This window comes from Leptonotus elevatus, chromosome 3 (genome assembly GCF_054856555.1).
Source record: "Leptonotus elevatus isolate MCC_2025b chromosome 3, RoL_Lele_1.0, whole genome shotgun sequence".
Lineage (NCBI taxonomy): Eukaryota > Metazoa > Chordata > Actinopteri > Syngnathiformes > Syngnathidae > Leptonotus > Leptonotus elevatus.
This window is the reverse complement of record NC_141241.1, coordinates 27,944,919-27,965,598: the sequence shown is the minus strand read 5'-3', so window position 1 is coordinate 27,965,598 and position 20,680 is coordinate 27,944,919. Positions and strand designations below refer to the sequence as shown.

Below are 20,680 nucleotides of genomic sequence, written 5' to 3'. Positions count from 1 at the left end.
TCAACTTGAGTGTCTCGGATCACTAGCTGCAAGTGACTGTTGGCTGTTAACAACTTCCTGCTATGCAGGCCACACACCATTGTTGGTTAAAGGTAACCTACTTTTATTCTTTGTGAGACTGACAAGGTGCATAGGCTCTACTAAAATTGGGGTGGCCAAACATCCTCTTTTGGCCGGACATTAAACATCCTTTACATCCTTTCGGGACATCTGGAGGGGTTTTATAAATGCATGAAAATGTCTGGGGTTTTTTTACGTTTTTTCACGGGACCAATAAGCATGTGTTGAATTTGACTGATGCTTTGTGCGACAAATGGGAGGCGAAGTGCAGCATGTTGTTACCGGCATATGTGATCTGTGACATGTGTGGGAGTAAGGCCAGCTACAAGCAATACAATGTCTTGTTACAATACATGAGTGCCAGAGAAAATTGTTTGCTGCTTAAATTGGATGGAATATGAATATAATATATAATGCAATATAATAATAATGCTAGCACTATGACATCCTGTTCATTCATCGGTCTTTCACCGCCGTTGTTGAAATACCGGACCGAGAGGTGAGTTACGTAACCAGTTGAACGAGCCAAATACAACAGCAGTCAGTTCACCCTTGAGCCTTGAAATTAGGTGGTGAGCTGTGTCAGCGGCCCAGAATTTTAGCTTACTTGTAGCCCTCTGAGGGGGCGTGTTCACGACATGGGTTTGATCCCCGACGCCGCCCGCAATAGATCTTAAAAAGTAGATCTTGGGGCAAAAAAGGTTAAGCACCCATGATTTAGGACATTATGTCATTATTATTTAGTCATTTATCAAGTAAGATTCAATAGAGTTATGTTTTTTGTTTTATAGTGCGCATAGAGAGGGAGCGTACGTTAAAATAGTAATAATGTATGGCATCTTTGAGTAACCTGTGTACCATATCAGCTGTATGTCCTCTTTTTTGGAAATCAGAATACGGCCAACCTAACTAACACAAAATATAAATAATAATAATAATAAACACACATTCACACACACACAACCAATGTCTCATTCCAATGTTTGGTAAAAAGTTGACAGCCCTGGCTAACTCCTACCTAAAAACATGAACGGTAAGCTAAATCCTGCAAAAGTAAGGAACGCTAATGATAACTGTGTATAGACTATTAGTTGTGGAATTTGAGAAATGTTCAAAAGGCTTGTAGTCATTCTTTGTTATGTCTCTTGGTGGGTTGTAACTGCTAAGGGATTTTTTTTGCTCTGTACTTGTGACATGTGCAATGACATAAATTCAATACCATAGCCGCAGTTACTACTTACTACTACTTAGATACACCACGCACATCATGTATTATCATACGGCAGCATTTGGCTCTAGTCTGTGCAGGCTGCACGCCCAAAGCTTAGTCACGGATACTTGGGAGGAATTGGAGCAAACCATGTTTAGTCATTTTTGTTGTAAAAAATATTATTCAAACCAAGCATTGTATAGTTACCGGTACGTACTTACCTTGCTTGGTGTCTGGTTTGAACGCAGCATTACAATCAAATATGGCACAAACGGTAGAACCCACCAGAAAACTTTCTATTATATTTGACTTTAAAGCACAATACAATTGCATTTAATCATTCTTTAAGTAGTTTGCCCCCTACAGTCAAGTTTTACTGTTCAAACTATACATGTTACAGTGATTATATATATATTAAACACGCTTTAAAGAATAAAAAAAAAAACGTAAGCTTAATTTTTGGTAAGTGGATGGATTTAGGCCTACGATACAACTGTATTTTAATGTTGGCCATTATAGTGGTAGGATTTTAAACATTATACTTGGTGTTAGTGTTAATTTCGTCGCAAACTAAACAAAAATAATTTTGTCAACACAGATTTTTCTAAAACTAAAACCCTCAATAAATAATAACCAGGACTAAATCAGTACGCATTTTTGTTAACCTTGTTAACCTCTTAATAAAAACTAGGCTAAAATCTATGGACATTTTAGTTCATGAACAAAAACGAGACGAAAATGATATGATGTTGTAAATCTTGGCTCGGTTTATCTGTCACTGTGACACTGTCATGTGACACACAGTGACACGCTCCCTTTCAAATCTGCAGCTAGCGAGTGCAACATGTACAAACACATGGGACAGACAGGAGGTTATGGAAGCGGATTAACGGTGAAAAGGTTAAAAAAAAAAAAACTGTCAATTATAGTTATAACGTTCGTAACATTAACCCAACGGCTATAACTTTACAACAATAATGTTAATCCGACCGCTAACTACTGCTGGCTAACCTACTAGCTCGTACCATGGAGCCATAGTAGCCACTTGTTGATGTACTGTAATTGTGTGCGAAGTTGTTTTTCATCAAAAATATGCATTTTTTTTTTTAAATGCAAAATAGATTTAGATCTGACATGTTAAACATAATCTGCTGACAAAAAATTTATAAAAAATACAGGGGTTAAATGACTGTCCTGACTAAAACGTTAACAGTTTTTGTTGACTAAAACTAGATGAATAAAATGATGTTTCCTTGGACTAAAATAAAGACTAAAATGCTAGATTTACAGTATAGTCGACTAAAAATTTACTAAATATAAAGGGGATGAGGATGATGAGGTTGACGAACTATAATAAAAACTAACAAGCATGATTAAAACTGGACTAAAACTGAGACAACATTTTTAAATGTTGGATAAAATTAAGACGACTTGGTGTATGTTTGATAAACACTGCTCTAAATTCTTTAGTTGCACATGATCTGCAAATCTCGGTAATTGCTTTGGCCCCCTTGATTAATCCTGACGGTTGTTGATAATTTAGGGTCTGCTTTTAAAAAGCTGAATTTGCTAAAGGTTATGCTGTGCTCAAGTTCTTTGCAGGGTGTAGGATATTTCCGTACAGTACTCGACTTCCTTTTTCTGCTAAATCGGCTTCCTCAAAATGCCTCTGCATGAGATGCACATTGAAGGTTGCTTGTTCAACAGAGCTACGCAAACATAAATGACACACTTTATTAGAATAGCTTGTTTCGAGGCGAGTTTCTGATTTGTGTGAAAAACCAAAAAAGAAAATGACAAATATTGCTCAAAACTAAACATGAATATAAAGGCAATTGATGTGTACTCAATGACTTTTATACAATTTATTTTGCCAGATCAGTGCTTTTTATATATTTTTAAACACTTTCACTAAATTAAAATGTATTTATATGTTTTCCTTTCCTGACCATGCCCAATTCGAGCAGTCATACACACATACATTCAAAGTTTTTAACCGAAGCAAACCAAAGACATGTTGGAAAGTGTGAACAGATGAAAATAAAAACAAAACTAACTAAACTAGCAGCTTTTTCAACTGGCCAACTTTACCAAACTCTGGTTAAGTGAAAACTCACGTTTGTTTACCACATACATTGCAGAAAAGAACAGCGAGCAGAACAATCGAGTAGCGACTTACATTTTCCATGTTAAGGGCACAATCCGTTGTGTGAACTGCAAATGGCCTGAAATCACTTGACGTTGTTTTATGGTTTTTGTGACAATGTGGGTCCTCCTTGACGGTCACATTGCAAACACTTCCTGTAAATGAAAAAAAAATACAGAACTGTGCCCTTTTATAAACCAATGAAGAGTACCTTTTCCTCTTTTACTGCCAAGAAAAAAATGCAAGTTTGACTTCCTGTTTAGACCTCTGACAAAATGTTATTATATGTCGAGTAGGAGCCTTTCTGAAAGCGTTATCCGAGGCATTCTCTTTCAAGTTCTGCAAAAGAAAAAAAAGAAAGAAAAAAAAGTGCACCACAACAATTCATACTACTTACACACAATAGTGTGTAATGTTTTAATTTAGGTGGCTCCCATTGGTTATGGGCATTTTGAGAGCATTTTCTTAGTTGAAAGGCCATCCATCCATTTTTTATATCGCTTGAAAAGGGTTAGGGTCACAGGCTAGCGGGTCCAAGACCCCGGCAACCTGCATCCTATCGCAGCTGACTTTGGCCAAGTGGTGGTAAAGCATGACCTTCTCACCTCACCATTATATCCATGACATTTATAAGACAAGCAAACATACACGCTCACTTTCACGCCTATGGGCAGTTAAGTCTTCTGTTACCTAACAAGCTTGTTTTGGGGGATGTAGGAGGAAGCCGGAGCACCTGGAGAAAACCCACATAGGCGACTAGAAAATGCAAATGCCGCACAGCATGGCCTGAACTAAGATTCCAAACTAGAATGTTCTCGGCTGTGAGGAAAGCGCTGCTAACCACTATTCCACCCTACAACTGTAACTCCAGGTGAATATATTGTGATTAATTCATGCGCATATTTGAATACAGAGAGGCCTGGACTGGCCATCTGGCATAAGGGGAGATGCCTGGTGGGTTGCCTCTTCTGGGGCCGATGCAGTGCGTTTTAATAATTTTTCCTACATTTTACCCCAAGAGACAGACCCACAATTTAGAGGGACTAGTCCGGTCCAGTTCGAATATACTGTAGATCGCAAACTGAAAAATCATCACATCAGTAAACATCAGTGGCAGAACTACATGTAAGGCAGGATTCGGGCTGGCGGCCAAAATCGGGCCGATGCGCCCAAGTCAAAATGCCAGGGCCGATTTTTTTGTGTCAGTCCAGCCCTGACTACAGATGATCTTCAGCCTGACAGTGGATGGTTACTTTAAAGGTAGCGCAGGTTGCGTTTGAGCAATAAACATAACTGCACGCATTAAAGTAAAGCATTTAATAAATGTTTGCATGTGACATTCAAAATATTTGTTCATGTTAAAATATAGGGGTAATTGTTTTTAATTATGCAGGTAACTGATTAGAAAAAGAGGAGGATGAGCATGTGCAGTGGATCAAAAAATGTTGAAGACGTTCTCATAACATTAAATGTCGAAAGAATGAACACATAACAGGTGCTCTCCAAATTTGGCTGGCAAAAAATGTTGATTAAAAAGCCTTTTTAATTAAGTGATTAAAAATATTGTCTCTCTCAACGAAACCATCCGCTGTCTGCTAAAGGATCATCTGCGGTCAAAACTAATAATGTGATTAATCTGCGGTAATACATATACACACACACACACATACATATATATATATATATATATATATACACACACACATATATATATATACACACACACACATACAAATACATATATACACATACATTTACATATACACACACGTGTATATATACACATACGCATGTATACACGCACGCACACACACACACACACACAGAAACTGTAGGAGTAGGGTTACAGACGAGGGTTGCAGGTTCCTTTTCACGAAGATAGACGCCGACCTCCCTCTGTTCTCCCTTACTACAGTCACGCCCCCTCTGCAACACAGGCGGAACCAATGGCAGAAGTAATGGAAACACCAGGAAATAACAAAAAGCCGGAGACACGTAAATGTAAGTATGTTAATATTTATTGAATGTCATAGTAATGATAGTGGTTTTATCGAATGTTCTATACTTTGGCAGAAATTGGCACAATTGTGCGTTTTAGTAAACACTCGCTATTGTCACGTCCGTTACGTCACAACCAGCACGCAGCTGCGGCGGCTCAAGGTGACGACATAGCGGATTGGATAGCAATAGTACGTTCCCAATTCCTAGAGGGATTTTTTTTGTCTTTGCCTCCCCAAAGAAGTAGAGCTAAACGAGACAAAGGGTGCAGGGTGAATAGGAAGTCATGGGATTGGGGGTTAAAGGTACTCATGCCTTGCATATTGCTGGCGTCCGGCTGAAACCTTGTGCCTCCAAAATAGTCACTTTTCAGCAAACCCCCAAAACAGCATGTTTGTTCAACCATTAACATTGCATCATCAAAAAGAGCAAGCCATTTTCAACACTTTAGATTGATTAATACATACACACACAGGGTGGACTGACCAAAAGTATAGATTTGGAAAAAAATAGGAATTATTCTCCAATTAAGAATTATTATTTTAATAAGTCCTCACTCAGACTGGAGTTTTCCAAAATACCTTTTTTTTGTATGACAAAAACGCCAAACAGAAAAATCTGTTAGTGTGAACATGGCCTACTGTTACAAAACAAAACAACAACTTTTCTTGACAGATTAAACGAACATGATTAACGGGGGCAGCATTCATAAGCAAAACATTAAATAAATAAAGACTCTTACTTAAAAAACCCACACAAAATAAAATAAAAAAATGACCCAAATGCAACAGTTCTCATTGGTTGAGTCAACTATATAAGCATACCCTACTATTTTTCTTTTTCTTTTTTTACAAGTCAATGGTTCCACTGGCTTTGAACTTCTTTGCTGAGCGTTCGCTGGCTCTATGCTCAAACTTGTTTCCGTAGATGCAAGAGATGAAGCCATTTATCTCGACTTGAAAAACGTTGTTCCTCTTTGGAATTACTGTTTAAAAAAGAAAAGATAAATGAATTGGAAGAATGGATAACTCATGCTCGCAGAAAAACAGACAGTACAATATTTGAGAGAAATGGTGATAATGTGTATGTGGAAGAAGTTTTACATCTTTGAGTTCATCTCATAAAAAATGGTAGCAAAAACAACAGTGTTGCGTTTATATTTTTGTTGAGTACATATAATAATAATGTGTGAGCCCCATACCGATTAATAACCCAATATAAGTTTTCATCTTTTGTGCAGTGACGTGAGACCACTGACATTTTTGCCCTAGTTGGAGTGTGTTGGCTCGGGTCAGCGCTTATATATTGTTTTTAATATGAGGTGCGCCCAGAGTTCTTCAGTAAAAATCGAACTACAGTAATTTCTGGCCTATAAGGCGCACCTGGCTATGAGCTGCGCTAGCTAAATATGGGGAATACTCGAGTTTGTTACACATATAAGCCACGCCCGACTGTAAGCCGCAGGTGTTTTTATGTTACCACACCGGGTTCCCGCTACTTTCTTTTCCATAATGAGGGCGCAAATTGTCTCGCTCTCGTTCTGTCGCTCCTACTGTATTTGGGCTCACTTGGATTGTTTTGCTCTGCCTGACGCTCTTGCGCTTCCTTCATAGTGCGCTCCATTGTGATCTGATGGATAAGCCGCACCTTTGTATTAGCCACAGGGTCGAATGCAAGTGACAAAAGTAGCGGCTTATAGTCCAAAAATTACTGTACTGCAACTGTGTAGCATCTGCGGGTATATTGATTACCTTGAACACTGGGCCATTGTAATAACCTCGGAGAATTGAGGGTAATTATCTGTCCACCATTCAGTTTCAAAGCTGTTGCAATCTTCAACAACGTCATTGTCTACATATATATTACTTAACAACTCTTAACAATATATCACTGTCGACTGGTTCCACTGGTTCGAAGACCTCAGTGCTTCGTCTATCACTGCCGTTATTTATTTCATAATTCCTGCGAATCGATGCGTCAGCCATGAATGCTGGAAAAAAAATTCCAAGAAATGCTACGAGGCCCAGTTCACCCTCGCGTGTATATTCTGATGCATTTCATCGGCTAAGAGACCAAGGCTGTGTCAGAATGTCTACCATTATCCTCTAACTCCTCATTCACTATATAGTTGCCTAATGTGTAGTGCCTTCAGTCTGTTTGGCGACAGCCAGCTCACTACTTTCTCCTTGCATTGTGGTCGACATCAACCAGTTGAGTGACCATCAATGTTCACTGCTTTTCAGTGTTTTCAAGTGCATCGTGGGTAATATTAAGTGCACTTTTTTTCTTTTGGACATTTGGACACCGAGAATTGGACCCCCCCAAAAAAGAAAAAGACATACCCGCTTTCCCGGCTTTAAAAGGTAGAAAAGCGCAACAGCGCTCTCGGCTCTAGTGGTAGAAACGCGGTAACGCGCTCCCGGTCTTACTGGGTTAAAGTCACTAATCTCAATATATGACTGGATAGCCGATAGCCCATACACACCCATGCAAGCCATTGAAGTCACAGGGCGACCATCTTGGGCATCCTAACTCGCAAGCAGACTACTGTATAAACTATACGGTACACGTACAGCTGAGACATATACAGCTCGTAGGCAGTTAGTATAAGGCCGGGGGCGGGGTGGGGGTATGTGGCAGGGTGGTCCCTATTTTTTAACAAGTTAAAAACAAATTAACAAGTGGACGGTATGTGCTGCTTTGAAGACCCCCTTTTTCTTTTATCACTCAGTTACTTAGACCCCAATATTAGATTTGGCAGAGGCATCTTTTGTTGAATTACAGTTATAATTCTTTAATAAATACATAAAAGTTTCCTCCTTTAAACATCATTAAGCATATCATTTGTACATGTATTTAAGGAAAGTTGTAAAATGTCTGAAGTCCTCTTGTTTATGTTTAACAAATTTAAAACATCATAAATCATGCTGTTTCTACTAAGTACTGTATCAAATGTTCTCCAATTTCGATACTGTAAATGTATAGGATGGTATGCCGAGAAACGTTTCTTGGGAGGAGTAATATGGCGGCAGCGCGACTTCAAAAGTCTTGGCCTATCGGCTATCCAGTCATATATTCAGATCAGAGGTTAAACTGCTTGCTGCAGGCTAGCTGGCAAATAGCGGCTAACGCTGGAGATCCTAACACCGGAGCCAGCGCTCAATGCTGACAACAGGCACCGTATAATACAATGTCAGCGTAATTAAGTCCTTAATTAGCGATTGAACTTGATTTAAAGATGACATTCAATCAATCAATTGTTGTGTTGTTGACATTCATGACAAAAGTCTACAAGACACCGTAAACAGAGTGAAAAAAAACAAAAAACAAAAAACAGAGTCAAGTCAGGCTAGTCAGCGGTCATGCTGCGACATGTAGCCATTTTGGAAATATTTTATTTTGAAGTTAGCCTCACCCCTGGCTGCGTGTTCAGTGATGGATAGCATGAACAACTGTTGCTGCTTCTAGAGCTTGACTAGTTCTGCTGATGGTCTTTACACACCAACATTTTTTGTAAACAAGGTACTTAATTACATAAATGTGTAACATTAGACAAAATATGTTGTAATTAATGTAAGTACGCCTTTTTCTGTAGCATTTAGATACTGGTAAACATCTATAAATATATATGTTACATTTTGAGGGGACTTTTATAATTCCATGGGACGATTTTGGATTAATTTATTTGCAAAGAAATTTGTCTTATTTACTGGATTTTACGATAGATTGTTAAATTCATCATGATGCGACGTGACGATTCCATTCCGATTCATATCCCTGCCCTAGTGTGTTGTCTTAAATCCAGTACCATCAAAACAAATAACGATGGCTGTAAAAATCAATCATTGTAAGAATCGAGATTATTTTTTTCCTACAAATGAAATGGAGCCAGCGATTAAATTTGCAGTATTCTGAAGTGAAATAAGAAGAAACAGTTGTTTACCTTTGAATTTATCCTGTTTTGTAATAATTTTGAAAACATGCTTGAACTCCTGGATCAGAATTCCTGTAGCGCCCACATATGATGGGCATTTGGACCGAACCACTGTTTAAGAAGAAAAAAAAACAGATAAAGGCAAGGACACATTTAATGAAAAACAACAACCATGATCTATTTGTGTGTGGGATTTTTTGCTGCAGCGGTGGTTTTGAGTAGAGTCTGGTTCTACGGGATCTGTGGCTGGTGCAGCCGTGTTTCTTTGCAAGTCCCACAGAATACTGTGTTCTATTGATATGAAAACATAGAACCTACCAAAAGAAAGATTAATGTATCTTCTTTAATCAGGAAAAAGGTATATTTGTATCGGTTTCCCTTTTGCAGCAATTAGCATTAGAATATAGCTAAGTTTCATAATTATTCACATTCCTGTTGAAAACACAAAAGAGCTTGTTGCAACATGGCGGATCTCTTATACTCTGTTGCCACCTGCTGTTATACAAATAAAAACACAATACAATGATTTGCAAATCATGTTCATGCTATATATAACTGAATATAGTACAAAGACATGATAATGTTTAAACTGATACACTTTATTGTTTTCAGCTAATAATCATTAGCTTGGAATTTTATGGCTGCAACACGATCCAAAAAAGATACACAGTGTTATCTAAATGGTGTTTAAATAACAATTTACTTACCTGTGATAATGGCACCATGGAAGTCCGCCTTCAATAGTTTCTGCTGCACAGACTGCGGATTGCTGCAATAGAAGCACAATTGTCAACCTAATGAAGCATCCTAGAAATGCACGATACATAACTAAGCTAAATAACAAATACTAATCCATCCATGCATCCATTTTCAATACTGCTGTTCTCACTAAGGTCGTGGGTGAGCTAGAGCGAATCCCAACTGACTTTCAGATAGAGACAGAACACACACTGTACAGGTCACCAGCCAATTGCCAAATGCCTAAACCACTATTTCACCATGCTGCTATTATTATTACATTCCATTAATTGATAAATCACAAAGATAGTAAGTCTCCTCATCAAACTTATCATCTGATCATTAGTGCTGTCACTATTAAATACTTTTAGAATCAATTAATCTATCGATTATTCAATATATTAATCGGGTTCATTTTCATTTTCCATTAAAGTGTATTAAAAAAAAAATTATTCCCCCTGATTACTGTTTATTAACCAGTAATTAGTGTTTTTTAGCACTTTGGTACTTTGTATTCATATAGGGATTTTTTTAAAAGGCAGGAGTGATGCTCTACTATGTTACCGCCGGTTTGGTCATTGTTTTCAAAAGAATAAACAGATGTTTGCAAATGTCTTATTTTGATTAAACACAGAAGATAATCAATCTTCTGTCATGAATGACTACAGAAATCAGTGAACAATTACTGTTGATATGCTGCGATTGGCTGGCAACCAGTTCGGGGTGTACCCCGCCTACTGCCCGAAGCCAGCTGGGATAGGCTCCAGCAACCCCCGCGACCCTTGTGAGGACAAGCGGTACAGAAAATGGATGGATGGATGGATGGATGGATGCTGAAATCAGAGGATTTGGACAATTTTAAATAAAAAAGTGGCTCCAAACGATTACTTGAAAATTGTTGTCGATTAATTTGATTATCGATTACTCGATTAATTTTGACATCTCTAATGGTAATATTTAGTGTTGAGAGGCTGAAATACCAAGGATGTGGAAAAAATAACATTGAACAAAAGCTCTCTAAACTATTAAAATAACTAGACTAATTTGATAATTAGTTGTTGATTAATAGATTAATCGCTGCAGCTCTTCATAGAATTCTATATATGAAAGATTTTGAGATTATTTACCTTGTTGGCTTCAATCCATTGCAAAGGTCAACAATATATTGTTTCCAGAGAAAATGGAGAGGTAAAAAAAGCTCATACCTGCAATGATAATGACCAATTCAGTGACACTTGGAAGAAAGAGTACAGACTCATCTGAAATATAGCTTTACATTACAGTGATGACAACGCTGGATTGTTTTGATTCAGAAACAATTATATTTGACTGCAGATCCATGACTAACCTCTGGTGTTCGCTATTTACATGGAACAGCTTCTTTTCCCTCTTCTGCTCAGCATTTAATCCTTTGGTGCTCTTTTTGCTCAGCTTCTTTTTCTGTGGCCTGAAGTACTCCAGGATCAGTGCCTTATGACTCAGTAGACTTTTTGCATTTGTTTCACGCAGATCAGTGTTACTCTTCAGAAATGAGTTAGTGATAGCATGAGCTTTGGAGACAACCTGAGGCTAGTAAACGACATGAAAGAAAGCAAGATGACATGTAGACACTCTGTAAAGTAATTTCAGACATTTGTTTATATATGTGAGGCTACGTTCACTCTGCAGGCAAATGCGACACAAATCTGTTTTTTTTGCCCAAATGCGACCTATATCTAACTTTTTTGTCAGTACAGTGATACGTATACGGATACATATCTGGATTTTTGCGATGCGACCTCAGTGTGAACAGCCAGGTCTCATATATTAGAGATAGACAGATATGTTTTTTTCAGGGCCGATACCGATGCTGATTATTAGTAGGGGTAGGGGGTTGGGTATATTTTCGCATAAATTCATAACCGCTTGTAAATGTCTACAACAGGGATGTGATTTGACCAAAGTGAAATTATCTGAAAATTTAGCCGGGGGTCTGGGGGCCGCGGGCACTCAGCTAGGTCCAGAGCTCATGGGTTTTCCGTGTTTTTAAGTACTTTCAATGCACTCAGATGACAAAGAAATAGACAAAACAACAGCATAAATTTTCAATGTATATTGAACTATCCCATATAAAATTGCAGTTTTAGTCAACTCAAAATCAGTCACATTCAAAAACATTGGACTGCCTTTGCTTTTAAAAACTATCACTGAGAATATCATCATATATATTTACCATGCAATAAATCATTTAATCAATCATTCTTAATTTAATACATAATGCATAACAAAAACATAAAATACCTCATGCAGCAAGCTCTGGTAAAAACACAATCATGCATTCGTCGAATGCATGATTAACTAAGATCATCTCTGTAACTGCATACATCAAGACAGTCAACATATTGAAACCTGAAAAGTGCAAACATGCAGCATTCATTTGAGTTTGTGTCAATGATTAACCATGTTAAATATTTATGGCCATTTTTATTACGTTATAATATTTTCGAAAATTTGATTTCGATTAATTTGAAAAGTTTACCACCGACCTCAAAATTCACGACTCTGTCAGCAACTGGTACAGGTTCACGTCTCTCTATTACCGCTTCCGATTGTGATGTCAATAAGGGATGGAGGCCGTACAGTTTTGGAGTTTTCGTTTGGGCACCGAAACTTCCAGCGATGGAATAATTTGTTGTTCTTGACTGAAGTTCTTTCACGTGTTTTTTGCTCTTTGCGTGACTTTCAAGAGCTTTGAAACCTCTCCCACCATAGTCAATGGTATCATGGCACCAAATGCAAAGCGCTTTCCCGGCACGATCGATCTTCCGAATAAAGTCACTGAACAAATTCGTCACAGTCTTCTTTCCAACATTTGTAGATATATCCTTCTCTAACCAGTCCCATCGAAACTTGTTTTTACGATCTTGTCAATTTCCTTAACTCGCGGAGCATCTTTGCGTTCGATCACGGACATCTTTCTTTGAACACCCGGCAAAAACGTCTGAGAAATGAACAATGGCATACTCCTATGCCTTTATAACAAGCGCGTTTATTGGTCAACAAACAATGGCATACGCCTATGCCTTTATAACAAGCGCGTTTATTGGTCGACACGGAGACTTCAGCCAATCGCAAGATCAGTTTCATTTCAGTTACGGAAACACTAAAATGGAATGCTGTCGAGAGACAAAATCGGATTTTTTACCACTTAAAAAATTGTAACATTTTATTTTTGGAGATAAAAAAAGCGGAATTCCGCGAATTAGCGGAAAAATCACATCCCTGCTACAAGCATTCACGGTAAATCGGAGACATTCACGGCAAAATAACGGCAGCGGGAGATTTGCCGAACAATCACATATTCTTCAACTTTATTTATTATTCAACTTTTCCACATATTGAAATAGTTCTCAAATGTGTAAAATACATGTCTGTATTTTTCTTTTCTTCTGCTCCCATGGCCGGTCGGTTCCATTCACAACATTAGCACATGGCTACCATGACCGAAATCACTGCCCCTTCGAGAGAGAAGGGTATGGCCTAGGCGTGGCCTGGTGCAGCTATTTACATAAAAGTGACACACCCTAAAACAGGCAGTTTTGAACAGAGCGTTTTTTGGCTGATTTAGGGACAACAAAAATATTAGATTTAAAGTCAATTTTGACGAATGCATGTCACAGACATGTCTTTTACACATTTGAGAACTATTTTAGTATGTTGAAAAGTTTAATAATATGAGACCTTTAAATGTTACTTTATTTTAAAATAGGGATGCACGATAATGCTATTTTCAACCGATACCGATAACCAATCATTTAGAAAGTGCTGATGTCGATAACTGACAAGTAAGCCCATAGTTGTTTGCAAAATGAGCTTGAATACAAATATACTTTCAAGTCCTAACGTGTACAAATACATTGAAACATTGTGTAAAGAATCATGAAGCAGCATTTTATTGATAGCTCTGCTTTAAAGACAACCAGTAACTCATTTTGAGTTTGCCAAAACAAAATAGTCATGTTTTAAAAACGCAATACAGAAAAGAAAGCCCACACTGGCGACTGCCATGTCGCCATGATGTATCTTCTGTGAACACAAGGTCGTGCGCATTATGATGTCACAAATGTGCAACACCACTATAGGAGAGGGAATGGGTTGAGGAGTTGGGCACAACTTGAGCCACAACCACAATAGATGGACCAACGTGGCAAGTCTATTATTATTGGCGGATTTCTTTATTATCTGGTTTATCTGTATGACGTAAAATTGGTTGATAATTGTCGATAATTATCGGCAGCTTTCTTTATTGTCTCTTTTATCAGTTTGACGTCAAATTGGTCGATAATTGCCGATAATTATCGGCCACCGATATTATCGTGCATCCCTATTTTAAAAAGTAATGCATTAGAGTATTAGTTATTGTAAAAAGTAACTAAGTTACAGTAACTAGTTACTGCAACACTAACTGAGGTAACACAGTGATACTACATTCCGATTTCCCGATTTGTTGTTGTGTGAAAAAACATTTTATTGCTCGCAAAGCAAATTAAATGTGATCTACTCACCTCAACGCCAAGAACTTCAACAAGGTCACGAGGAATAGTGGCATTCACATCTGCTTCTATAAGGAAAAAACGTGATATAAATAGAAATATGAAGCAATGACATTTTAGTGCAAAACATTGAGACAAGCTGGAACGTTCGGTGATAATTCCCACTAGGACTGGAAAGCAGCATTACTAGTTACAGTATCTCACAAACATGAGTACACCTTGCACCTTTCTGTAGATATTTATTTATATCTTTTCGTGGAACAACACTGACAAAAGGACACTTTCACACAATGAAAAGTGGTCTGTGTGCAGCTTATATAACGGTGAATTTATTGTTCCCTCAAAATAATTAAAAAGTAAGGATGGGCGAGGTACCGGTATCGGTACCGGTTTCGGTACCAATACCAGCTTTATTTTAAGGTATCGTACTCGTGACGTTGGCTGATACCAAGGAGAAAAAGGGGGTGTTCAAAGCAGCACATTCCAACCACCAACCCCTGCCCCCCAGCCCTATACTAAGAGCCTACGAGCTGTATATGTCTAATCTGTACATATACGTACAGTTGATAGCGAGATAGGAGGAGTAAGACGGCCGCATTGTGGCTTCAACGGCTTACACGGGCGTGTATGGGCTATCCAGTAATATACACAGATCAGTGACATATACGTACAGATTAGACGTATACAGCTCGTATCGTAGGCTCTTAGTATAGTGTCTGGGGTGGTGGGTGTCAGTGGCTCCTTGCCCCGTTTTCAAGATGGCCGGCGCATTGCTATTCGCCACACAATATGACATCATTGTGACGGCACTCCAACTACGGGAATCGTAACCTCGTACTTGTCGCAGGAAATGATACTTATCATGGGAACTGTCTTTAAAAAATCTGACAATGCTGCTTTTCTGTTGTAAATCAATCAATCTTTAAAATTTTACGCAAATACCTGAATATAGATTCAAAATGATTTGTAAATCATTGTATTCTGTTTTTATTTACATATACACAACATCCCAATGTCACTTGTATTATGGTTTGTTAGGACAGACTACCGAGAGTCATTAGTAGTTACAATTTCAAGTTGCATTTCTGTTCAAACAAAAATATAAGGCAGTGGAGATTTTGCAACTCTCCTGCTAGCAACTATTTTGCCGTGAACGGCTCTGATTGGTTAATCGCCTGACGGAGTCATACACTGGGTGTGGTTTCTACCTTGCTTCACCATCTTCTGTGTCTTTTCACTAAGTTTTCATTCTGTTTTGCCATCGAAAATAAACTGCTATCGGAATTACCGGCCTAATCGTAACCTTCAAGCTGTTGTCGGCCTTACCAGCCTAGTCCAAACCATAACCATGTGTGAGTGCATGAACAATGTATCCATTAGTGTTGTCACGATACCAACATTTTGACTTCAATACCATACCTGTATAAAATACCTCTATACCGGTAATGAAACGGTACCTTGACAAAAATCTAAAACAGCAGCAAAATTAAAACTGACAAAAGAACTTTAAATTATTTTTACATTTTATTAATTCAAAATATTAGGATTTATACATCTTAATTTATGTACATACTACATACTGAATATACTATGTGCTTTCACATTGCATGCCATATTCTTGAAGTACTGTATTTGACTGCATTTGATGTCATCCGTTTTAAATATTGGTAATACAGTGACACTCCAATGACTCAATGCAATGTTGCTTGAGTGTGCGACTGCGTGTATGTCTCTGCTCTTCTCCATTTCGGTCCCAACTAGTTGAATGCGTAATCAAATACTACAAACTGAGAAAAAGATAATTCGCACTCGACTTATTTTTTAAGGGAAGTCAAAAATACGTCACAGCCTGTCGCTCTGTCAGTCGTCTGAGCTTTTTCTATACATAACTGTGATTTCCTATCGTGTGCCTATTCATTGAACGCACCTTGAGTCCACTGCAGGAGTGATTGGTGTTTTTCCCTTCTGCTTCTCCGTGAAAAGCATTTGCTCTTGTTACAAAACGTTTCTAAAACTGATGCTTCTCAATGAGGTGTGGACGGCCAGCGAGCGCTTCCGTGCAAGCCATCTTCCTGCGCCCTTCCGCACACACGCTGAAAGAGGCGTGCCGCTTACTTAAGGTGTTTTTCACATATCGGTAGACAGCCGGACAGCCTTTAAAGCAGAGTTGGCGAAATGTCTCGTATTTATTATTGTAAGTACCAGTGCTTAAAAAGAAAAAGAAAAAAGATACTGAGCCGTTTTGGACGCCAAAACATCGCGGTACGGTACTGGTACCGGTATCCCGTGCAACACTAGTATCCATTGTAAAGGGTCTAGGAGTGTACAGAAAAAAAGCGCTATATAAATCTGATGTATTGTTATTATTATTAATATTATTAACATAACCATCTGAGCATATAGGGTGTTGTGTTGTCATGAAATTGTAGTTTAAAATAAATAAAAGCTGGACTCGAACCTGTGATCTTGCGCTTTTGGGGTGAGCGCCTTGTCGATTATGACACGAGCCAGTACACCATTGATAATGCAGGTGACCAAGTGTCCTCTTTTGGGTGGAGAGACCAATATTTTACGTCCTGTGCGGGCGTCCGGGAGTTTTATAAATGTATGAAAATTTCCGGTTGACATTGCGTGACTAATAGGGGATCCTGTGACGATATTGTTTGTTGCGCGCGTCACGGGAAGAATCGGGAACTGTGTGGCAAGAAACAGCGTGTTTTACATGTAGTTCAATTGTTTTGTACATTTGGAGGAGGATTATGAGAAGCAGACAGTTCATTGTTGTTGTGCCATCAATTGTACGGCCCGACGAGGGCCTGATAAAAAGTTTTATTGCATTCCCACCAAAACGGGCCGCGAAAAAAGAATGAAGAAATGGCTGTGAGTAATCAGGAGGGTATAACTTGACGCTCAAAGCCTGGATTCCGGCTGATGCTGACAGGGTTTGTGAGGCTCACTCTATTACTGGTAAGTACTTGAGACTATATATTTGTTATTTGGAGAGGATTAAAAAAAGAAGAAATCGAGTTTGTTCAGTATGAGTCATATTGTTTTCGCAATCTCATTCAGGTGTTCCAAAGCACCATCGACAGCCACCCTGACTTGTTCCTCGCCTTGAAATGGGCTATCTTGGATAGCTAAACCTGAAGGCTAAAGAAAAAAAACATCCAACGTTACAAACAGAGGATCAAAATGCAAGGAGTGTCAGAATTGTGTCATGGACAAATGAGACAAAATATATTTTTTGTGCCTAGTTTTATACTTGGGTGTACATATCTTGCTCATCTTATCCGAATAAATAGGATATTCTGCATCCGTGTTTTGATACCTGCAAGCCTCACATGTGTACGCAGTAGCTATAGTCCTATCCTGACAGCTGCAATGCGGCTACAATGCTACGTAACATGACTGCATGTTTCTCCAAGACTGGATTTGAAAAGAAGAATGGTTGGTTTTGGTGACGTACTTCCACAAACTTACTGTAATGCGATACACCACTTGCACCTCTTTTACTTCGGCACCACAAAGGACACTTATCAATGAAGAATATTTGCCCAGGGCTTTTTATTAAACTAGAGTAAATGTTCCCAAAGCAGATGTATGTCTGGCCAGGAATCAGGTGAGTCGGACCAACGTTTATCATTATCCCACATCTCATATGGCCTTTGAATAATGTCCCTCGGCCGTTAAAGTGCTTAAATACTGGCGATTTCACCCGCTAAGCTTATTGTTATACGTCGAATCTATACAGCGCGGCTGAGCCCGCTATTATTTTCTGCCACACAACCAGCCGCGCATGCGCCAATATTGTCAACACTAGTGGTACCACGATCTCGAGGCCGTACAGTGTCCTCTTTTTTTGGATTTGAAAATATGGTCATCGGTAGTGCTCGAACGATTCACAGCAAAACAGCGCTAGGTGGCGCGTTGCCAGTCACAGCAAAATATCCACGTCTAAAATATAAATATAGCATGCAGCCTCGCCATACTGAAACTGCTGGAAGAGTAGAAAGGTAATGTTGGGGTTGGAAAAGTGAGGCTGAAGAATTATCATATCATCCTTAAAGGCTACGTACCATCCATGTTTATGTATGTCCTTGTCCAAATGTAAAAATCCAAACTGTAAATCCCGTCTGTTATTCACGTGTCCACAGCGCGTACTTCTTCGTTTAGCTTTTCAACTTCTTCTTCGATTCCAACTCCGCCACATATCGGCCTGGCGTCTGTAGCAGTACGGTTGTTTATAAAGTTGCCCTGGATGCAGAGCGCAGTTCGAGGTGCGCATCATCGTCGGGTGGACTTAAACGTTTGATTGACTCCGGTCTCACGGATTTTTCAAAATGGTTTAAACAAGTTTTTCCAACAAAATTTGCAGATTTAATGATGCCGTCTTGTAAAGTAACGGTTTTTTTTTTTAAACCCATAATCGAGCATTGTAATTTACGAACACTCGAGCCTCAGTTAGCCGGGGCGGAGCTAACTAAACGGTTTGAGGAAGAGGCGGTTGAGGTTAGTATTTAGGTTTTGGTCAGTTTTTAATATTTGTTGTTCAATAAAGTGTTCAAAACATACTGTAATCGTTATGTGGTAGGGTTATGGTTAGGTTCAACAAGAAAGAAATAAAAATAAAAAAGTTTCAAGGGTCGAAAATCGAGTAGGCGGAGTCAAACGTTCAGTCCACCTGACATTGAGGCACGCCTTGAACTGCGCTCTGCAGCCAGGGCTTACTCTTGTTTATTGGCCATTGGCACAACTGCAAACAATTTAATGATGCATTACCGCCACCAATTGGTTATAGAAGGTATGAACGCAGTGCACGGACTTGCGATTGTGTGCTAAAAACGCATAGATCTTGAAATTGTTTGGTAAGCGGACTGTTTTAATGTTTTGCGTATAATGCGGATAACAATCATGGGAATTAGTTTTAATAACTAAGTTGTATGGCTTCACCATATTGAGGCTTTGGTGCCAAGGAGTCACCTAAGCAAGCTTTGTTGTGGGGCGTTTACGACGCACAGGTACAACTTTCATTTTAGATGCTTTTTTTTTGTGATGATTAAAGAAGTTTTGAAAATGGTAGTTACTGTATTTTTGTTTGTTTTTACAGTATTTTTTGCTGCTACATGTTGTCCTTTTATTGGTTATACTAAGGTTACTCTTTTAGTCCGCCCTGCCGGTGGTCTGTCTTGCCTGCATGCTGTGAAACGTATATTTTGCGTTTGTTGGTTTGTCCGCCACAAGTGTTTTTTGTTCAGACCTATATGTGAAGTGCCCACTGCTCATGTTCGAGCCATTCATAAAAAAAAAATATTTTAAAAATCATGGGAAAGTACCTTTTTACATGAACAGAATAAAAAATGTGATTTGACTTTATATCTGGCTCTGTATTATTTATTTATTTTTATGAGTCGGCACTACAACACAAGTGCTGTGTGTTAAATGGTGGAATAACGCCGGCAAATTATAGCTTTACATCTATATCATCAAAAGGAAAAGCTGTCGTTGATTATATTTTAACTTCACTTGTCTAGCTCAGTGGTGGGCAAACTCGGTCCTCGAGGGCCGGAGTCCTGCAAGTTTTGGATGTTTCCTTTCTCCAACACAGCTCTGCATAAGCCTGATAACGATCCTGTTGATTGGAATCAGCTTGTGTTGGAAAAGGGAAACCTCCAAAACCTGCAGAACTCCGGCCCTCGAGGGACAGAGTTCGCCCACCCCTGCTCTAGATGAAGGCTGAAAAATGCTAGTCGGGGTTTACAAAGACTGACACTGTCTTTCATTGATGGACTGTTGAGCAGGTTTGTGTGGCTGTCTAATTTAGGGCAAATAACCCAGGTGGTAATCCCAGGGTTATTGGTCCCGGAGGACACCTTTAACTGTTCACCTGACCTATGAAAGGGTGATGGCACATGCAAGATCTGTATGTTATTGGCTTACCATGTCCTGTGACATAAAAACTTTGTGTGGACAGTGTAGTCTGTCACGGGAGCAAATCCCCAGTTCCTCAATGGCGGAAACTCACAACAAAACGAATAACACACGTTGTATATTTAATTACAAGA

General features: G+C 38.9%; 2 protein-coding genes across 2 annotated transcripts in view; both read right to left on the bottom strand.

Moving 5' to 3' along the window:
- The window catches only part of plekho2 (pleckstrin homology domain containing O2), a 31,455-nt gene extending 27,576 nt beyond the window's left edge, over nt 1–3,879 (bottom strand). The window contains exon 1 of the mRNA XM_086071590.1: nt 3,450–3,879. Within this exon, the coding sequence (XP_085927716.1) occupies nt 3,450–3,458 (9 nt within the window). The 5' untranslated portion in view covers nt 3,459–3,879. The remainder of the gene's footprint in view (nt 1–3,449) is intronic.
- Nucleotides 3,880–5,416: 1,537 nt separating this feature from the next.
- pop4 (POP4 homolog, ribonuclease P/MRP subunit) lies at nt 5,417–19,091 on the bottom strand. The gene is made up of 7 exons (XM_086070414.1): nt 18,695–19,091; nt 14,631–14,686; nt 11,435–11,655; nt 11,214–11,291; nt 10,056–10,117; nt 9,358–9,459; nt 5,417–6,399 (listed from the first exon to the last, which is right to left on the bottom strand). The coding sequence occupies exons 1-7, from the start codon at nt 18,699–18,701 to the stop codon at nt 6,263–6,265; spliced, it is 663 nt and encodes a 220-aa protein (XP_085926540.1). The 5' UTR covers nt 18,702–19,091; the 3' UTR covers nt 5,417–6,262.
- Between the last annotated feature and the right edge of the window lie 1,589 nt (nt 19,092–20,680).

Bases quoted from the DNA above. Each gene is read 5' to 3' on its own strand.
- pop4 (XM_086070414.1), bottom strand. The intron at 11,656-14,630 runs GTGAGTAGATCA...GTCGTTTACTAG, and splicing joins TTGAAGTTCTTGGCGTTGAG to CCTCAGGTTGTCTCCAAAGC. The intron at 10,118-11,213 runs GTAAATAATCTC...CTTCTATTGCAG, and splicing joins AATGGATTGAAGCCAACAAG to CAATCCGCAGTCTGTGCAGC.